This window comes from Phascolarctos cinereus, unplaced genomic scaffold (genome assembly GCF_003287225.1).
Source record: "Phascolarctos cinereus isolate Bilbo 61053 unplaced genomic scaffold, phaCin_HiC Scaffold_1;HRSCAF=81, whole genome shotgun sequence".
Classification (NCBI taxonomy): domain Eukaryota; kingdom Metazoa; phylum Chordata; class Mammalia; order Diprotodontia; family Phascolarctidae; genus Phascolarctos; species Phascolarctos cinereus.
In genome coordinates, this window is record NW_027555514.1 from 276,956,182 (window position 1) to 276,972,379 (window position 16,198).

The 16,198-nt window shown below is 44.9% G+C and overlaps 1 protein-coding gene across 1 annotated transcript in view; it reads right to left on the reverse strand.

The window, feature by feature from the left end:
- SYN3 (synapsin III) overlaps window positions 1-15,735 on the reverse strand; it is a 376,352-nt gene extending 360,617 nt beyond the window's left edge. Inside the window, 1 exon segment of the mRNA XM_078150457.1 lies at window positions 15,283-15,735. Coding sequence (XP_078006583.1) covers window positions 15,283-15,596 — 314 coding nt within the window. The 5' untranslated portion in view covers window positions 15,597-15,735.
- Window positions 15,736-16,198: the final 463 nt, after the last annotated feature.

Sequence of the window (16,198 nt, forward strand, 5' to 3'; positions counted from 1 at the left end):
AAGGTTGGTCGACTTACTAGAGGCCATCTCACCCAATCCCTTGTTTTTGTAACTGAGGAAACTGAGGCCCAGAGAAGTTATGGGATTTGGCCAAGATCACACAGATGCTACATAGCAAGGCTGGGGTTCGCACCCATGACCTCTGAATCTTTAGGAGATCCCTGTGCAGGTACAGGCTGGACTCCATGATCAGAGGTTCCTTCCAGTTATGACATGGCCAGAAGGGACTTTAGGGTATATCTAACCCAACCCTCTCATTCTACAGATGAAGAAAGTTAAGAGGAGTTGAGCGATCACACAGGTGTTAAGTGTTAGAGATATGATTCCACTATGCAACCCAATGCATTTAGCCCCTTCCCCCCTCCCCTACTGCCCCTCCCCATTCTGCAGGCGAAGAGGGAACTTGACTTGTCCAAGGTCATTTGGCTAGTGAGCAGAAGAGCTGGCCATCTGACTCCAGATCTAGCACACTTTTGGCCAACCTTATCATTTTCTAAATGAGGAAACTGAGGGCCTAAGAGGGCCCCTGTTAGGATTAGACCAGAGTTTCATTGGTGTGGGCACTCCCTGAGAAGAACACTTCTGCCAGGGAAAATGGGCACTTTCTCTGCTCCCTACAGATTTAGGGAATTGCTCAGGGTTCTCCAGCCAAAATGCCTCAGAGCTGAACTTGAACCCAGATCCTCTTGACCACGGACCTGGCTTTCTGTCCACTTCACCATGTGTGGCCTTAGGAGGGGGAGGGAGAGGGGAAAGCTTTCTACCTTCTCTTGGGGGCAGACACTTATTTCAAAGGACAAGTGAGCTTGCGAATATTTTGATCTTTGGAGAAATCTCTCTCCTGCCTCCAATGTGCAAGCTGCTTGACATGCCCCGTCAGGGCGGGTCGGGCGGGTCGGGCAGGCCTGAGGTGGGAACTTTCTTCCCGGGGTGAGGTCACCATGAGAGCCAGAGCCTGGCTGCCTTGGAATAACATGGAGTCCTGCCACCCATTTCCTCATGTTCCCGTGTGCGTGTGCGTGTGTGTGCGTGTGTGTCTGCTTGTCTGGAATCCTGTTCCCTGGCAGCAGGCTCAGTCCCAACACAAAGGATACAAGGGATATTGCCTGTCCCATGGTGGAAGTGGGGTGGACCAGGCTACAACAGGGCTATTAGGCCAAGGCATGGAGGAGGGGCAGGATCTCTCAACCAAGCATCAAGGATTAGGTGTCTGTTTGTGCTGGGGTGGAGGTAGGGGGTGGGGGGAAGTGCAGAGAGGCTGGCCTTAGGGGCAGGTCTGGGTTTTGTCTGACACATTCTAGCTGGGTGACTCTGGGCAAGTCATTGAATGTCCCAGGGACCTCAGGAAACTCTCTAAGATTGAGAACTGAGGGTGCTGTTCTACATTGGTAGGAAAAGTTTTCCTTACAAAGGTAGTAATATTCTGTAGACTGATGAAATTTGATGAAACTGATTTCAACAAAGTGCAGAGAGAGAAAGAGAGAACAAAAGAGAGAATGAGAGAGAGAGAGAGAGAGAAGAAGAAGGGGAGGAGGGAGAGGAGGAGGAGGAGAAGGAAAAGAAAAGGAGGGAAGGAAGAGAAACAAAGGGAAGGGAAGGAAGGAAGGAGAGAAAGAAGGGAAGTGAAGCAAGGGGAAGGGAAGGAAAGAAGGAAGGAATGAAGGAAGAAAGAAAGAAAGAATGGGAAGAAGGAAGGAAGAAAGGAAGGGATGAAGGAAAGAAAGAAAAAGAAAGGAAAGAAGGAAGGAAGGAAGGAAGAAATGAAGGAAAGAAGAGCCAGGCACTGAGTTAGTCCCATTTGTATGATGCTACAAGTTGTTGCTGAGTTCTGCCCTCTAAACTTGCTGTAGAGGAGGCTTGGAGAGGAGAGATGAATTCTGGAGGCAGATCAGCTTAGAATGCAAAGTTCTCTGGGTCATCCTCTCATCTTTTGAAGAGATCTCTGATATTTTATCATTTTTAGCTTTAGCTTAATTCACCAGAAGGAAACTTCCATCTGTCCTGCTGCAGCTCCAACTTCCTTATTGCAAAAAGATCCCCTCAGAACCAGATCTCCCATAACTATGTTCCTTCTCCCTGAGGGAATCCGTCTACTCAGCTTTGTAACCCACTCTAAATTGGCAAACGAGTGCAAACTCACCTAACCCAGTATCTCTAGCTATGCCTAGACTATGGTTCACATCATGTTCAACCATCCATAGGAAACTAGTGTAGGCATCCTGCCATCTGCTCTGGTGCTATTCCCATCTGTAACCTGGGAACCCCACCTCCTACTTCATAGCACTTGCTCTGGAGACAGTCATCTAACACTACCATTGCTTCTTGAGAAGGGGCAGATGGCTACTCAATGTTTCCATTCATAATCCCTATGACACTCCAAGCTAAAACTCCCTTCCCTAGCTACCATTCCCCTTTATGTGTTGTTTCCCCCATTGAAATGTAAGCTCCTGGAGGGCAGAGCTTATTTCTCTTTTGTATTTGCCTTCTCAGCACACTTGCATAGTATGTATTTAACAAATGCTTTCTCAGCCATCCGTCCATCCATCCGTCCATCCATCCATCCATCCGTCCACCCATCCATCCACCCGTCCAATTCTTTCAAAGTGGTCCTTGTCCTCCAAGTGTTTGTTAAGTCACTTCACTCATTCATCTGATATAGTTATGTCCAGTCCTAGGCACTGTATTTGAGGAATGCCATTAGAGAGCTGCAGCTGGTGCAGATGAGAACAGTGAGCATGTTGAGTGGCCTGCAAACCGTGGCCTAAGATACTAACACCACAATCCTGTAGTGATTTTCTGCCTTACAAAGCATTTTCCTTTCAAAAGCCCTGTGAGGTATGCAGTGCAAAACTGTTTGGCTCCCCAGCTGAGAAAACAGAGGCCTGAAATCTTCAGTGAGTGGCCTGTGGTCTCATAAGTTCACGTTGCAATGTGTGTGCACGTGTGTGCCCCGCGTGTGTGACCTGCATGTACAACTGTGGTCCCATATTTCTCCTCCCTTTCTCAAACTCCTATAAAAGGAATGTCTACACTTCCCCTACTCTCAATCTCTTCTCAGCTCTGCACTCTGGCTTCCAACCTCATCATTCCACTGAGCCCACTCTCCAAAGTTACCAATGATCTATCTCTTCATGGCCAAGTCCAATGGACTTTTTTCAATCCTCATGCACCTTGACCTCTCTGCACCTTTTGATGCTGCCAGCACCTCCTCCTGGATGTTTTCTTCTCTCTGGATTTTCATGACACTGTTCTTTCTTGGTTCCCGTCCTACCCATCCAACCATTCCTTCTCAGTCTCCTCCATGGCTCCTCATCCACATCACACACCTTAACTGTGGGATCCACGAGGCTCTTTCCTTCACCCTCTCTGTTCTCTCAATAGGTACCTTTACCAAGTTCTATGGCTTAGTGATCATTTCTACAAGATGACTCCTGGATTATTTATTCTCTCTCCCTCTCCTTACTCCCCCCTTTTCTCCTTTCTCTCTCTTTATAAAGAAAGAGGGAGGAAGGAAGGAAGGAGACAGAAAGGAGGAGAAAGGGAGAGAAGGAAAGAAAGAGGAAGAGGGAGAGAGAGGGAGAAGGGGGAGGGGAGAAAGGGGGAAAAAGGGAAAGAGAGAGGGAAAGAGAGAGGGAGAGGGGGAGAGGAGAGAGTGAGAGTGAGAGTGAGAGAGAGAGAGAGAGAGAGAGAGAGAGAGAGAGAGAGAGAGAGAGAGAGAGAGAGAGAGAGCAGCACAATTGGGGGAAAGAAGAGGGAGATCCCTATTCTCTCTCATGTGCTCAATTACCCCTTCTCCACTCCAGCTGAATGTCCTGGAGACATGTCAGATTCAGCTTGTGCAAACTCAGAATTCATTATCTTTGCCCCCAAACCTTACCCTCTTCTGAACTTCTTTATTCTGCTGAGGGCATCACTGTCTTCCCAGTCAGCCAGGCTGTAGCTCTGGCCTCATTCTCCCCACACATCCAATCAGTTGCCAGCTGCTGTCATTTCTGCCTCCAGGACACCTCCTGCGTCAGTGCCCTCCTCTCTGCTCGCAAGCCATTGCGCTGGTCCAGGTTCTCATCACCTCACACCTGGCCTATCAGCACCATCTCTCTCCACTCTAATCTGTCCTCCCCACTGCTGCCAAGGTGATTTTTCTAGAGCTTCAGATCAGACTGTGTACCTTTCCTGCCTCAGATAGCTGAATGACTGCCTAATGCCCCCAGGATAAAACACAAACTCCTCCATTTGCCATTTTAAGATGTTCACAATCTGGCTCCAGCTTCCCTCTGCAGCTCTGTTGTACGCGACGCCCTTGTGCACACCCAGTATTCTAGATAATCTGTCCTAACTGCTGCTCCTCATCTATAACGTGAAAGCTCCTGGCTCTGGGCAGGCTGCTCCCAATGCCTAGAAGGAGCATCCTCCTCACCTGTGCCTTCTGGGATCCCCAGCTTCCTTCAAGGCTCAGTGCAAATACAATCTCCTGCCCAGATGATGCAGCCCATCCCTGCATCTGTTGAAATGACTGTCTGTCTGTCTATCTACCTGCCTACCTACATATACCTACCTGTCTATTTCTCTCTCTCTCTCTCTCTCTCTGTCTCTCTCTCTCTATAAATATATATGTATATACACACACACACTATATATATATATCATCTATCTGTCTATCTATCTATTTATCTAGCATCTGTCTGTCTATCTATCTGTCTGTCTATCATCTGTCTGTCCTATCTACCTACCTATCTACCTACTACATATCTACCTACCTGTCTATCTACCTCTCTGTCTCTGTCTCTGTCTCTCTCTCTCTATATATATATGTATATACACACAGACATATATATATATATATATATCATCTGTCTGTCTGTCTATCTATCTATCTATCTATCTATCTATCTATCTATCTATCTATATCTATCTATCTATCTACCTACCTACCTACCTACCTTCCTATTAATCTACCTGCCTATCTATCTATATCTAGTGTGTATAGTTTTATTTATATATACCTTGAATTTCTCCCTGAAAGTACGCATTCTCTCTCTCTCTCTCTCTCTCTCTCTCTCTCTCTCTCTCTCTCTCTCTCTCTCTCTCTCTCCTCTCTCTCTTCTCTCTCCACACACACACACACACACACACACACACATACACACACACACACACTTTGTATTTATTTATCTATGTCTGTGTTATCATTCCCCTTTTCCTGGCCCCATAATAGAATGGAAGCTCCCTGAGCAGAGAGGTTTTCTCTCCTTTTCCCCCTGTATCTCCAGGGTCTGGCCAAGCGCCTGGCACACACTAGACATTTAATAAATATTTGTTGAGTAAATGAATGGTTAGCCTGAAGAAGAGATCACGGAGACGTGACACCATCTATCAAGCCATTGGAAGGCCTGCCATCTGGGAGGATTTGTTGGGTTTCATTTGTCCTCCAGGGTACAACTAGAAGCAAGAGCGAGAAGTGGCAGAATGTCAGATCTGGGGTCCATGGAGGGGAAAACTTCCCCTCAGTGGAATGATTGGCCTCAAGGCAGAGTGAGTCTCTTCTGAATAGATCTTCTCCGAGGGGCTTTGCTAACCATTTGTTAGGGACGTTATAGAGAGAGATCCTTGTCCATATCTTGTTAGGTTGGATGAGAGGTCCACTGAGGTTCTGTGATCATGGTTGAGACAAGATTTGAGCCCATGTCTTCTGACTCTGGGTCCAGTTCTCCCACTTCCCAATGTACCAGGCTCTCTCATAATTAATGAATGATTATAATGGATTATATTAAATTAATTATAATTAAGAATCAAATTAGGGATCTATGAAGCCATATAGTTAGTCCCTTCATTTTACAGATGAGGAAACTAAGGCCTAGAAAGGGAGTAGAAAGGACCATAAAGGCCATGTAAGACCAACCCATTCATTAATATAGATGAAGAAACAGAGGCTCAGAGAGGTGGTGACTTGCCTAGGGTCCGTTTCTAACCACTGTACCTCACCTCATAACCCCTGAGCCTATGAGAAGGAGCTGAACCCAGAAGACCTTCCCTGCCCCTTACTAAAGGCATGACCTTAGCCAAAGTACTTTCTCAGCCTCTGCATCCTCATCTGTAAAAGGAAGGGGCCAGACCAGATTGTCTCTCCATTCCTCTAAAATACTGTGCTCCTAGAAACAGCAGAGTCTGTGGGAAAGCTTTGGCTTCACTCTAGGAAGAGACTGAGGCTTTATACCAAAGTTATGCTTAATTAGAACAGGCCTTTGGCTAGATGTGTGGGGCCCTGGAAAGCTCTGCTCTCCTCCTGGCCTGCTGTGGTGTCTGAAATTATACCATTAGAGCCAGTAACGATGCTTTGCTTTAGGTTAAAGCATTGCTGGCTGCGAGAGTTTCCATTAACAACCACCACAACACCATAAGCAAATGCCTTTAAGAGAAATGGCCCATTATCCCAGCATGGGCTTTCCTGGGAGGTAGATAGTGGGTTCTTTCCCACTAGAGATTTTCAAACACAACCCATGGGGACATGGAAGGGATCCCTGCTCAAGTATAGATTGGAGAAGTCAGCCTTTGGGGTCCCTTCTAACCCTAAGATTCTGGTATTATCAATCATTTAAATCTTACTGGGGATTAGTTTCTATCTAGATTCCCTCTGATATCACAGTGTGGAGGTAACTTTGGGGTATCTGGGTGATTCTGGTGGAAGGTGAGTTCTGACAGGGACTGCCATATTGAAAAGAAAGATTTGTATATGTATAATCCACCAGAAGTGGATTCATTCAGACATCAATCACCTGCTATGTGTCAGGCAGGAGCAGTTGATGTAGGGGATAGAGAGCTGGCCACAGAGTGAAAAAGACTTGAGTTCAAGTCCCGCCTTGGACACAGACTGATTGTGTGATTTGGGGTGAGTGATTCAATCTCTAACTCAGTAGCATATAGAACAGATGATGACCTGTACTGGTAGAATCTTCCTTACACTAGTGAAATCGCAGGTCCAGAAAAACAAAAAATAGTTACAGGAAGTGTGTTAGGCACTAGTGATACTAAGATGTAAGTGAAACCCTGCCCTTGAGTTGATTACATTCTATTAGTGGAGTACACAGTAGACATATACAAAATGCATATCAGTTAGATACAAGATAATTTGGGGAGGGAGGGCACTTTTGGGGGCATCAAGAAAGGTAGAAGGTGGCATTTAAGGTGAGTCTTGAGGGAAGCTCAGGATTTTAAGAGCTCAAGGTAAGGTGGGAGAGCACTCCTGGTAGAGGGCACAGCCAGTGCAAAACCTGGGCGGTAAGAAATGGAGAAGTGGGTTAAAGGAACAATGAGAAGGCCAGTTTGGAACATAGGGGCCCTAGAAGGAAGTAACTTGTTAAATGGTTGGAAAGGTAGGTTAGGGCAGCTTGTGAAGGAATGTACATGGTGAACAAAGTAGTTTATACTTAATCACAAAATCAGTAGGAAGCCATTGGAGTTTGCTGAGTGGAGAGAACACTGTACTCTAAGAAAATCACTTTGGCAGTCATGGGGAGGATGGATTGGAGAGGGATGAGATAGGATGAGTTAGGAGGCTACTGCATTAGTCTAGGGGAGATGTGACCGGTCTGATTTATCTGATGGACTGGCCTAGCTAAATTCAGAGAAGCTTATCATTAAAGCATTAGATATTTCAGCTTTGGGAATTCTCAAAGATTATCTAATGACGAGGCAGTGCAGCATTTATTAAATGCTTACCATAAGCCAGGCACTATGCTAAGTGCTAGGGATATAAAGAAGGACAAAGACCAGCCCCTGCCCTCAGGCGCTTATAATCCAACAGGGAGACAATGTGCAGACAGCTATGCACATACAAGATTCATACAGAGCTGAAAGTACCTGGAGGAGAGACAAGCATTAGCAACTGGGAGGGGGTGGAGGGGTGGCTGGGAAAAGCCTCCTGAAGGTAGAACTTCATCAATATGTGGGGAGGAGGACTGAAGGGAGGGAGAGAATTTGGAACTCAAAATTTAAAAAGATTTAAATATATGCATGCACATCCACACATCCATACATGTACATATGTAATATGTATACACAATATATGCACGCATGTGCATAATATACATGCACATTGCATACACACACATGCACATGTATATACATATACACATATGCACATAGCATATGTCTATGTATATACAGTACATATATATACACACATATACATGCACACATGCAAGTACATACATATATGCCCACACACATACACATACACATGCATATATATAATTGTACACACATACATGCAGACATATATGCCCACACACATACACATAGTGCATATAAACACACATATTATATACATGTATACACATGCACATATATACACATATTATATTATATATACATGCACACATACGTATGTATATATACACACACACATTCCAGGCATGAGGCACAGCAGTGCTAACATATGGAAATGGGAGAAGGAGCATTCAAAGAAAGACTTCAACTAAGCTTGGGTAACTAGATCATCAGGTGAGTGGAAATAAAGAATAAGAAGGTGGGAAAGCTAAGAAGGGCCCAGGCTATGGTTGGTTTTAAATGTCAAAGAGAAAAAATATCTTGGAGGTAATAGGGCAGTTAGGTGGTGTAGCGGATAGAACAACACCTGGGGTTAGGAAGACCCGAGTTCAAATCTGAACTCAGACACTACTAGCTATGTGACCCTGGGTAAGTCTCTTAACCCTGTTTGCCTCAGTTTCCTCATCAGTAAAATGAACTGGAGAAGGAAATGGCACAGCACTCCAGTATCTGTCAAGAAAACCCCAAATGGGGTCACAGAGAATTGGACATGATTGAACAAGTAACTCATTGAGCAGAGTGGGTAACATGGTCAAATCTATGCTTTAGAAAAACCACCATGGCAGCTGAGTGAAGGTAGTGGGGCCCAAGTAGGAGGCCATTACAAGAAGTGATGAGGACCTGAATGGGAGGGCTGGCTGTATAGAAAAAATAGAAGAGCTATATTGGGATGTTGGAAAGAACATGATTTTGCAATGGATTAGCTACGTGGAGTGAGGGTAAGGAGTCATGGATGATCCCAAGCTTGTAAGCCTGAGTTCTAAGGAGAATGGTGGTACCTTCCTTAATAAGAGGGAAATTTGGAAGTAATAGGGAACAGGGTTTTGGGGAAACCAACCAAAATACGGTTTTTGGACCTATTGAATTTGAGATATCTGGAGGACATCCAGCTGAAGATATCCAAGAGGCATTTGGCAATATATCACTGGAGATCCACAGAGATTAGGACTGAATGTACAGATCTGGGAATTATCCACATAGAGATGCTACTTTGATCCAGGGGAGCCAATGAGATCACCAATGGCAAGAGTGTTGAATGGAAAGACAAAGGGGCCTAGTATGGTGACAGAGTCTTAGGAGACCTCAGAGGAAGTGACCCCTGTATCAGTGAAATCAAGGCTGCCTGGGGAGAAGCCATTAGAGAGCTCTAGCCGGGTAGTTTTAGGGTTCTAGGAATGCAGAGATGCACAGAAAAGAGTTAGAAGTGGCTCCAACTTCAGGTAAATTACAATTCAACTTGGGACTATGTTGGGGAAATGTTTTCCCCTCCCCCAATCTGAGAGAAAGAGAGAGACAGAGGGAGAGAGACGTGGTGAGAAGGAAGACAGAGAGAGACAGAGACAGAGACAGAGAGAGGGAGGGAGGGGAGAGAGAGAGAGAGAGAGAGAGAGAGAGAGAGAGAGAGAGAGAGAGAGAGAGAGAGAGAGAGAGAGAGAAGAGGGAGAGGGAGGTGAGGAGAGAGAGACAGAGAGAGAGACACAGAGATAGAGAAAGAGAAGGAGATGGGACTGCCTGGTGAACAGGAAGGTGGGGAAATTTTCCAATATAAGATTTCCTGCTTCTTTCATCTCTTGGAAATCAATAAGTGGGGGTTGGGAAAAATCAAAGGTAAGAATTGGTCATTGTTCCAATGGAATAGTGGACATTCCGGGAACAAAGCCATGGGTGAGGTAAAGGGAGAGGACAGCCAGCATTCCAGAACATCCGGACTCATTGGGGCTTCAGAAAGAGAAGGCTGGGCTGTGCTGGGACAGGCTAAGAGCTGAGATGTTCTTCTCAGGTAGAAGACAGCCTCACATCTGTGTCCCTGCCCCACCCACTGCCCAACCCCAAACCTCAACCCCAGGTGGGGCAGCTTCTCCGGCTGGTTTGCTCTTTGTTCGTTTTCAGGGTGTTGGACTGAAAACATCACAACTACACAACTCAGTCTCACAACCTGTACGCAGACTGCTAAAAGCAGCCTGGGGGTGGGGCGAGGGACAGCTGAGCACAGTAGCCCCAAGCGGCTGTTTCACCACCATCGAGGCTGGCCAAAAGAACAGCCACTTCTAAATAGAAATAAATTCATAAAAATAGAAACCCCTCAACTTTATATCCACTGCAAGTCAGCTGATGGGCATGCTTTCTGAGGGACCTTTCAGAGCAGCAAAACCTATCCATTTCAAGGGCAACAGTGGGAGGGAGGGCCAGGAGAGATGTTCTCACCATCACCCTCAGGCCCCTTCCCTGACTCCCTGTGCAAAGGGCTGAAGGGAATGATTGAATGTGTGTGATGCAGTAGGACAATTTTCGACTTTAGATCCAGTTCAAAGGATTTAGAGCTGGAAAGGAGCTTAGTCTGTTTTACAGGTGAGGAAAGTATGGTGTGGGGGTAGAATGTAGCCCTGACCCTTTTTTATATTCTAAGGTCCCTCCCAGTATTGACATCCTCTGTTCCAGGCCACTTCCAGCTCTGACAGTCTGTGTTCTAAGCTCCTGCCCAGCTCTTACATTCCCAGTTCTAAAGTTCAATGAGCGTCCCTTTAAGCCCCAATCTACATATATACCATTGCCAGGTATTCTGATCACTCACTTCGCACTATTCCTTGCTGCCTAGGACCCAGTGCCCCCCCCCTTGAGCATCCAGACATGTGACAGCGTCTTAGGTCTACATAGGAGTGTCCCCACAACTATCCCCACTCCACTACAGAGATCCAAATATCTGCCTGAATAACTGAGGTTTGAGGAGCTGATCCCAAGCATGGGAAGAAGAGGCCAAATTCCTCCTCTAAGCTTACAGGGTCCTCAGGCTATGCCCAGCTTTGTATCCTGGCTTAATGTCCATCCACATCAATTTATTACCTCCCTAGCCTTCTCCATTTTAATCTCCCGATAGGAAAGAATGGGAAATGTGTGGTCTGGCTTCTTCTCCCTTAACAATTTCTCCCTTGTCACTGACTGCTTGGTGACAATGACAATGTAGGGATGTTTGCTAGGGAAGAAAGAAATTGGGAAGGGCTTGGTGGTCAGAGAACCTGCCCATCTATTGGGCTGACCCAAAGGGAGAAAAATGGGACGTGCCTGCCATCTGGTGGTCATATTAGGGAAGTGCAATAGCTTTTGCAAAAGAAATTTCCCAACGTTTCATGATGAGGACATACGAAAGAAGTCTAGGGATGGGGTGGCTACCTATGCCACTGTATGGACTGATTCCCTCTTGCTCTGCTCCCAGTGGTCAATGTTCTCTCCCTCTTAAAGTTGATGGATAGCTGCGAAAGACTTCAGAACTTTAGGAAACACAGTAACAAAGCAGGATTCTGGTGATGAAGTCTGCTGCCTACCTCTTGAGAGGGAGGTTGATGGGATCAAAATTCAGAATGAGGTAGACATCTTTGGACATGACCAATGAGGGAATTTGCCTCACATAACCATGAATACGTGATATCAGGGTTTTTTTCTTTTGTTGTTGTCGTACATTTGTGAGAATAGAAGGGAAAATAAATATTTTTAATTGGAAAAGAAAATAAAAATAAATTAATAAGAAAATAAATAAAATTTAAAAAAAATAAAGAAATTACTTGATATAATTGACAATGCTTTCCATTTGCTTATTTGTGTGTGGGGAAACTGCATCCCATCCAGTATGATGTGGCTTTCTTGAGGGCAAATATTGTCTCATTTATATCCTCAGCACCTGGGATAGTGCCCTGCCCACAGCTGGCTCTTACTAAATGATGGTTGGATTGAATTATCTCTGAAGCAAACTTTGATGTGTGGGTCGGTTAGTGTCCTACATCCCGTGTCTCCACCCCAACTGATCCTCAGATGTGGCCAGAGGAGGACTGCTGAAAATACAGCATGTCTTCATGCAACACTCAAGACCGGCCTTAAACATATGCAGATTAGGTAGCCATCTACCGCTATTTGAAAGAGGGAAGCATGGTATCATGGGAAAAGCAATGGCTCTGAAAGTCAGAGGGCTGGGGTTCAAATTGTATCTTGCTATGACTCACTACTTGTGTGTTCTCAACAAATAATTTCCTCTCTCTTTGCCTGTGTCCTCATCAGTAAAAGGAAAGAGTTGGATTAGATCATCTCTGAAGCCCCCCGAAAGGAGATCTAGAAGCCCCTACAAGAATTACAAGGGAGAGACAGCAGAACAGATTATTACTTAGAGAAGTAGTGTGGCTGAATTTAGAATCACAGGTGTTGAATTCAAATTCTGGACCTGCCACTTAATAACCGAGGCCTCAGGCAAGTCTTTTTATCTTTCTGGGACCCAGGTTCCTGATCTGTCAAGTGAGAGGGTTCAACTCAGTGAATTCTATGACTTCTTCCAGTTCTAGATCAAGAATCTTGTAACCAGAGTGATACATGACCAGATTAATTCTATGGTTCCTTCCAGTTCTAGATCTTGGATCCTATGATCAGAGTGATACATGACCAGATTAATTCTATGGTTCCTTCCAGTTATAAATCTAGGAACCCATAACCAGAGTGGTACATGACTAGATAAATTCTATGGTTCTTTCTAGTTCTAGATCAAGAATCTTAAAACCAGAGAGACACATGACCAGATGAACTCTATGGTTCCTTCCAGTTCTAGATCTAGGATCCCATGACCAGAGCAATACACGACCATAAAAGAGGGCCTGTAGCAAGAAAGTTAAATAGTAGTGGCTCAATAAGCCATGGGAACTGCTGGTTTTCATGGAATAGTGAGTGTTTTATATAGGGCTTTAGTGCTTGCCAAGCCCTTAACAAATGTCTCATATGATCCTCATGACGACTCAAAGGGCCTTGGAGAGGCGGGTGCAAGGTAGGAGAGGCAACTGTAATATATAAGAAATAATGAGCATTGAAGGATATCATTATGAAAGTTATGATTGAACAAGATCACATGGTGAGGGATGATAGATCCCCAGCCCAAATGCTCCGTCGGTGCCCTGAAGATGTCAGGAAGGCACCAACATGTTGAGTGGCTCCCCTGGGGTCACTGTTTGGGAGGACGTGGGCAAGAGCCAAGGAAGCCAAACAAGAGGGATAGGCAGAGATGGATTTTGATCTGCCTCACTGGAGTGAAAATCCAGATCAACTCAATCACAAGATCCACTGGCATTTTGAAGGAATAGAACCCAAGAATTAAATGGGTTCCCTGAGCTTATCTGACCCAATAGATATGAGAAGTTGGAACCCCCTAAACTATTTAGCCATCGATTAGCATTGAACCATCTCCTAGCTTCATCTCACCTCCACCTAAAAATCTTTAGATGAGAAACTGACTGTGTGACCCTGGGCAAGTCACAGCCTCTGTTTGCCTCATTTTCCTCATCTGCAAAATGAGAATTATAATAGCACTTACCTGTAAGGGCTGTTGTGAAGATAAAATGATATGATATTCATAAAGCACTTGAAAACATTGAATTGTTTCTTATGATTCTCAAATTCTGCCACCTTTTTAATGTGTGACCCTGGGTAAATCTCTTCTCTCTGGGCCTGTTTCCTCATCAGTGAACTGGAGAAACTGGACTAGATGACTTCTAAGGTCCCTTCCAGTCCTAAACCTATGACCCTACTAAGGGAGTCCATTTCACTTGGGGACGGTTATAATTGCTATTAGGTTTTTCTTTGTATTAGACTGAAAGCCACCTTCTTTGAACTTCCAGGCAAATGTTGGCCCACTGGAGTTGGAGTCAGGAAGACCGGAGTTCACATATGGCCTCAGAAACTTCTTCACTAGCTATGTGACCCTAGGTGAGTCACTTAACCTCTCTCTAACTTGGTTTACTTAAATGTAAAATAGGAATAAGAATAGCACTTACCTCCCAAGTTGTTGTGAAGATAAAGTAAGATGATAATTGTGAAGTGCCTGGCACACAGGAAGCTCTTAATAAATGCTCATTAACACACACACACACACACACACACACACACACACCATTATTTAGTTTTGCTTGCTAGGGACATTCTAATGAGTTGGATCTATTTTCCACATAAGGGCCTCTAAATACTTGAAAACAATTGTTATGTCTAACCTAAATCTTGTCTTCTCCAGCTTAAACATTGTCAATTCCTTAAAATGAGAATTCTGTGGTAGAGATTTGTGTTTCTTGTACTCCTGTCCTTCCTAACTGTATCACCTAGAGCTGAACCAATCTTCTAGGTATGACTGACTCAGACAAGGAACAATGGGGCCATTGATTGCTGGTCTGGGCCTGTGATTTCATCAGTTTGGGGTACTCCCAGTGTGGTAACTCCCTCCCCCAATACATATCAATGACTACTTGACAACCTAAAGTCTTAGGGAGTTTCCTGGGGCACTGAGAGGTAAACAACATGCTTGTCACATAGCTAGGATGTGTCTGTGGTAGGTCTGAGCCAGGTCTTCTTTACTCCAAGACTAACTCTCTGTCTCCTAGGCCACTCTAAGAACACTGGCTTTGGAGGTTGCTGGTTCAAATCGAGCACCTGATGCTTAACCCTTGCATGATCCTGAGCAAGTCACTTCACCTCTGTGGTCCTCAGTTCCACGCTGTAAAACAAGGGGGCGTCCCCAGGGTCCCTTTTCATTCTAGCCCCATAATTCTATCTCTAGAGACTATAACCTGTATCATTTTTAGACCTCAGGATCAACAATACTTAGGCACTGCGCTTGTCCTAAGGTCAAACTTCTTGTAGGTTTGTGTGTTGAGTGTTGAACCAATGGACCCTGGGTTATGTGGGTAAACATTTCAACCTCTTTGCTTCCATCAATCAATCAGCATTTGTTAAATGCCTGTTATATGCCAGGGACTGTGGACACAAATACAAAGAATGAAACCACTCCCACTTGGTATCCAGAGTCACCAAATTCTGAGGCAGTGGCAGCCTGATGCTCTGAGCCCTTGGCAGGGTTTTCCTATTATTCTCTCAGAGTACCTCAGAGGTACATCACCTTCCTCTGAAAGACTCCAGATAACAACTCGGGCGCATGCTTACCTGTCTGTATGTGCATCATCTGCCATCAACAGGATCTTGGGTTTCTGGATGACAAGTACAGGGGACACTGGAGTCTCCATCATCCCCGAGACTGCCTGCATGATCTGCTTCATGGCACTAGAGAGGGAACTGAAGAGGCTGGAGCCAGAGGAGGAGGAGGTGGCTGCAGACAGAGGCTGGGAGTGCCTTCTCTCTGTCACTGGGGAGATGGGGGAGCTGGGGCAAGTGCTGGGATGCTGCAGGTCCATCATGGAGCCATTGGGTAAGTTGGCCACAAAGCTGCTGTCAGAGAGGCTGTGCTGGAGGAAGCTCATGGCTGGAGTTGGAGCGCACTTGCCCAATGGGGTCTTTCCTACCCAAGGTCAAGGATCAAGGACCACCTGGGCAAGAGATGGGTGAGCAGAGGGCTAAATGTGCCAGAAGAGTCCTTTAGAAATGGCCTCTTTTTCTCAATTTTAGTGTCTTCACTTTTCTGTGGAAACAATCACAAACAGTAGGGGAAAATTACCTTTTCTCCAACCATTCTGGAAAGCAATTTGGAGTTCTGCCGGCAAAGTGAGAAACATGTCCATGCTCCTTGATCTAGGGATTCCACTGCTAGGCATATACCTCAAGGAGGCCAGAGACAAGGGAAAAACCAAACATTTATAATAGCACTTTTTATAATGACAAAGAACTGAAAACAAAGCAGATGCTCACTGACTAGGGAATGGCTAAACAAATTGTGGTACTGTATATTATAATACATTTAATAAATAACAGATAGAAAAGAAACAAAGAAAAATAAAGAAAATAATAAACTATATTATAATATAATAAATGAATATGAAGAATACAGAAAAGTAGGGAAAGACTTGTATGAACTGATAAAGAGTGAAGTAAACAGAACCAAGAAAACATTCTCTCCTTCTCTCTC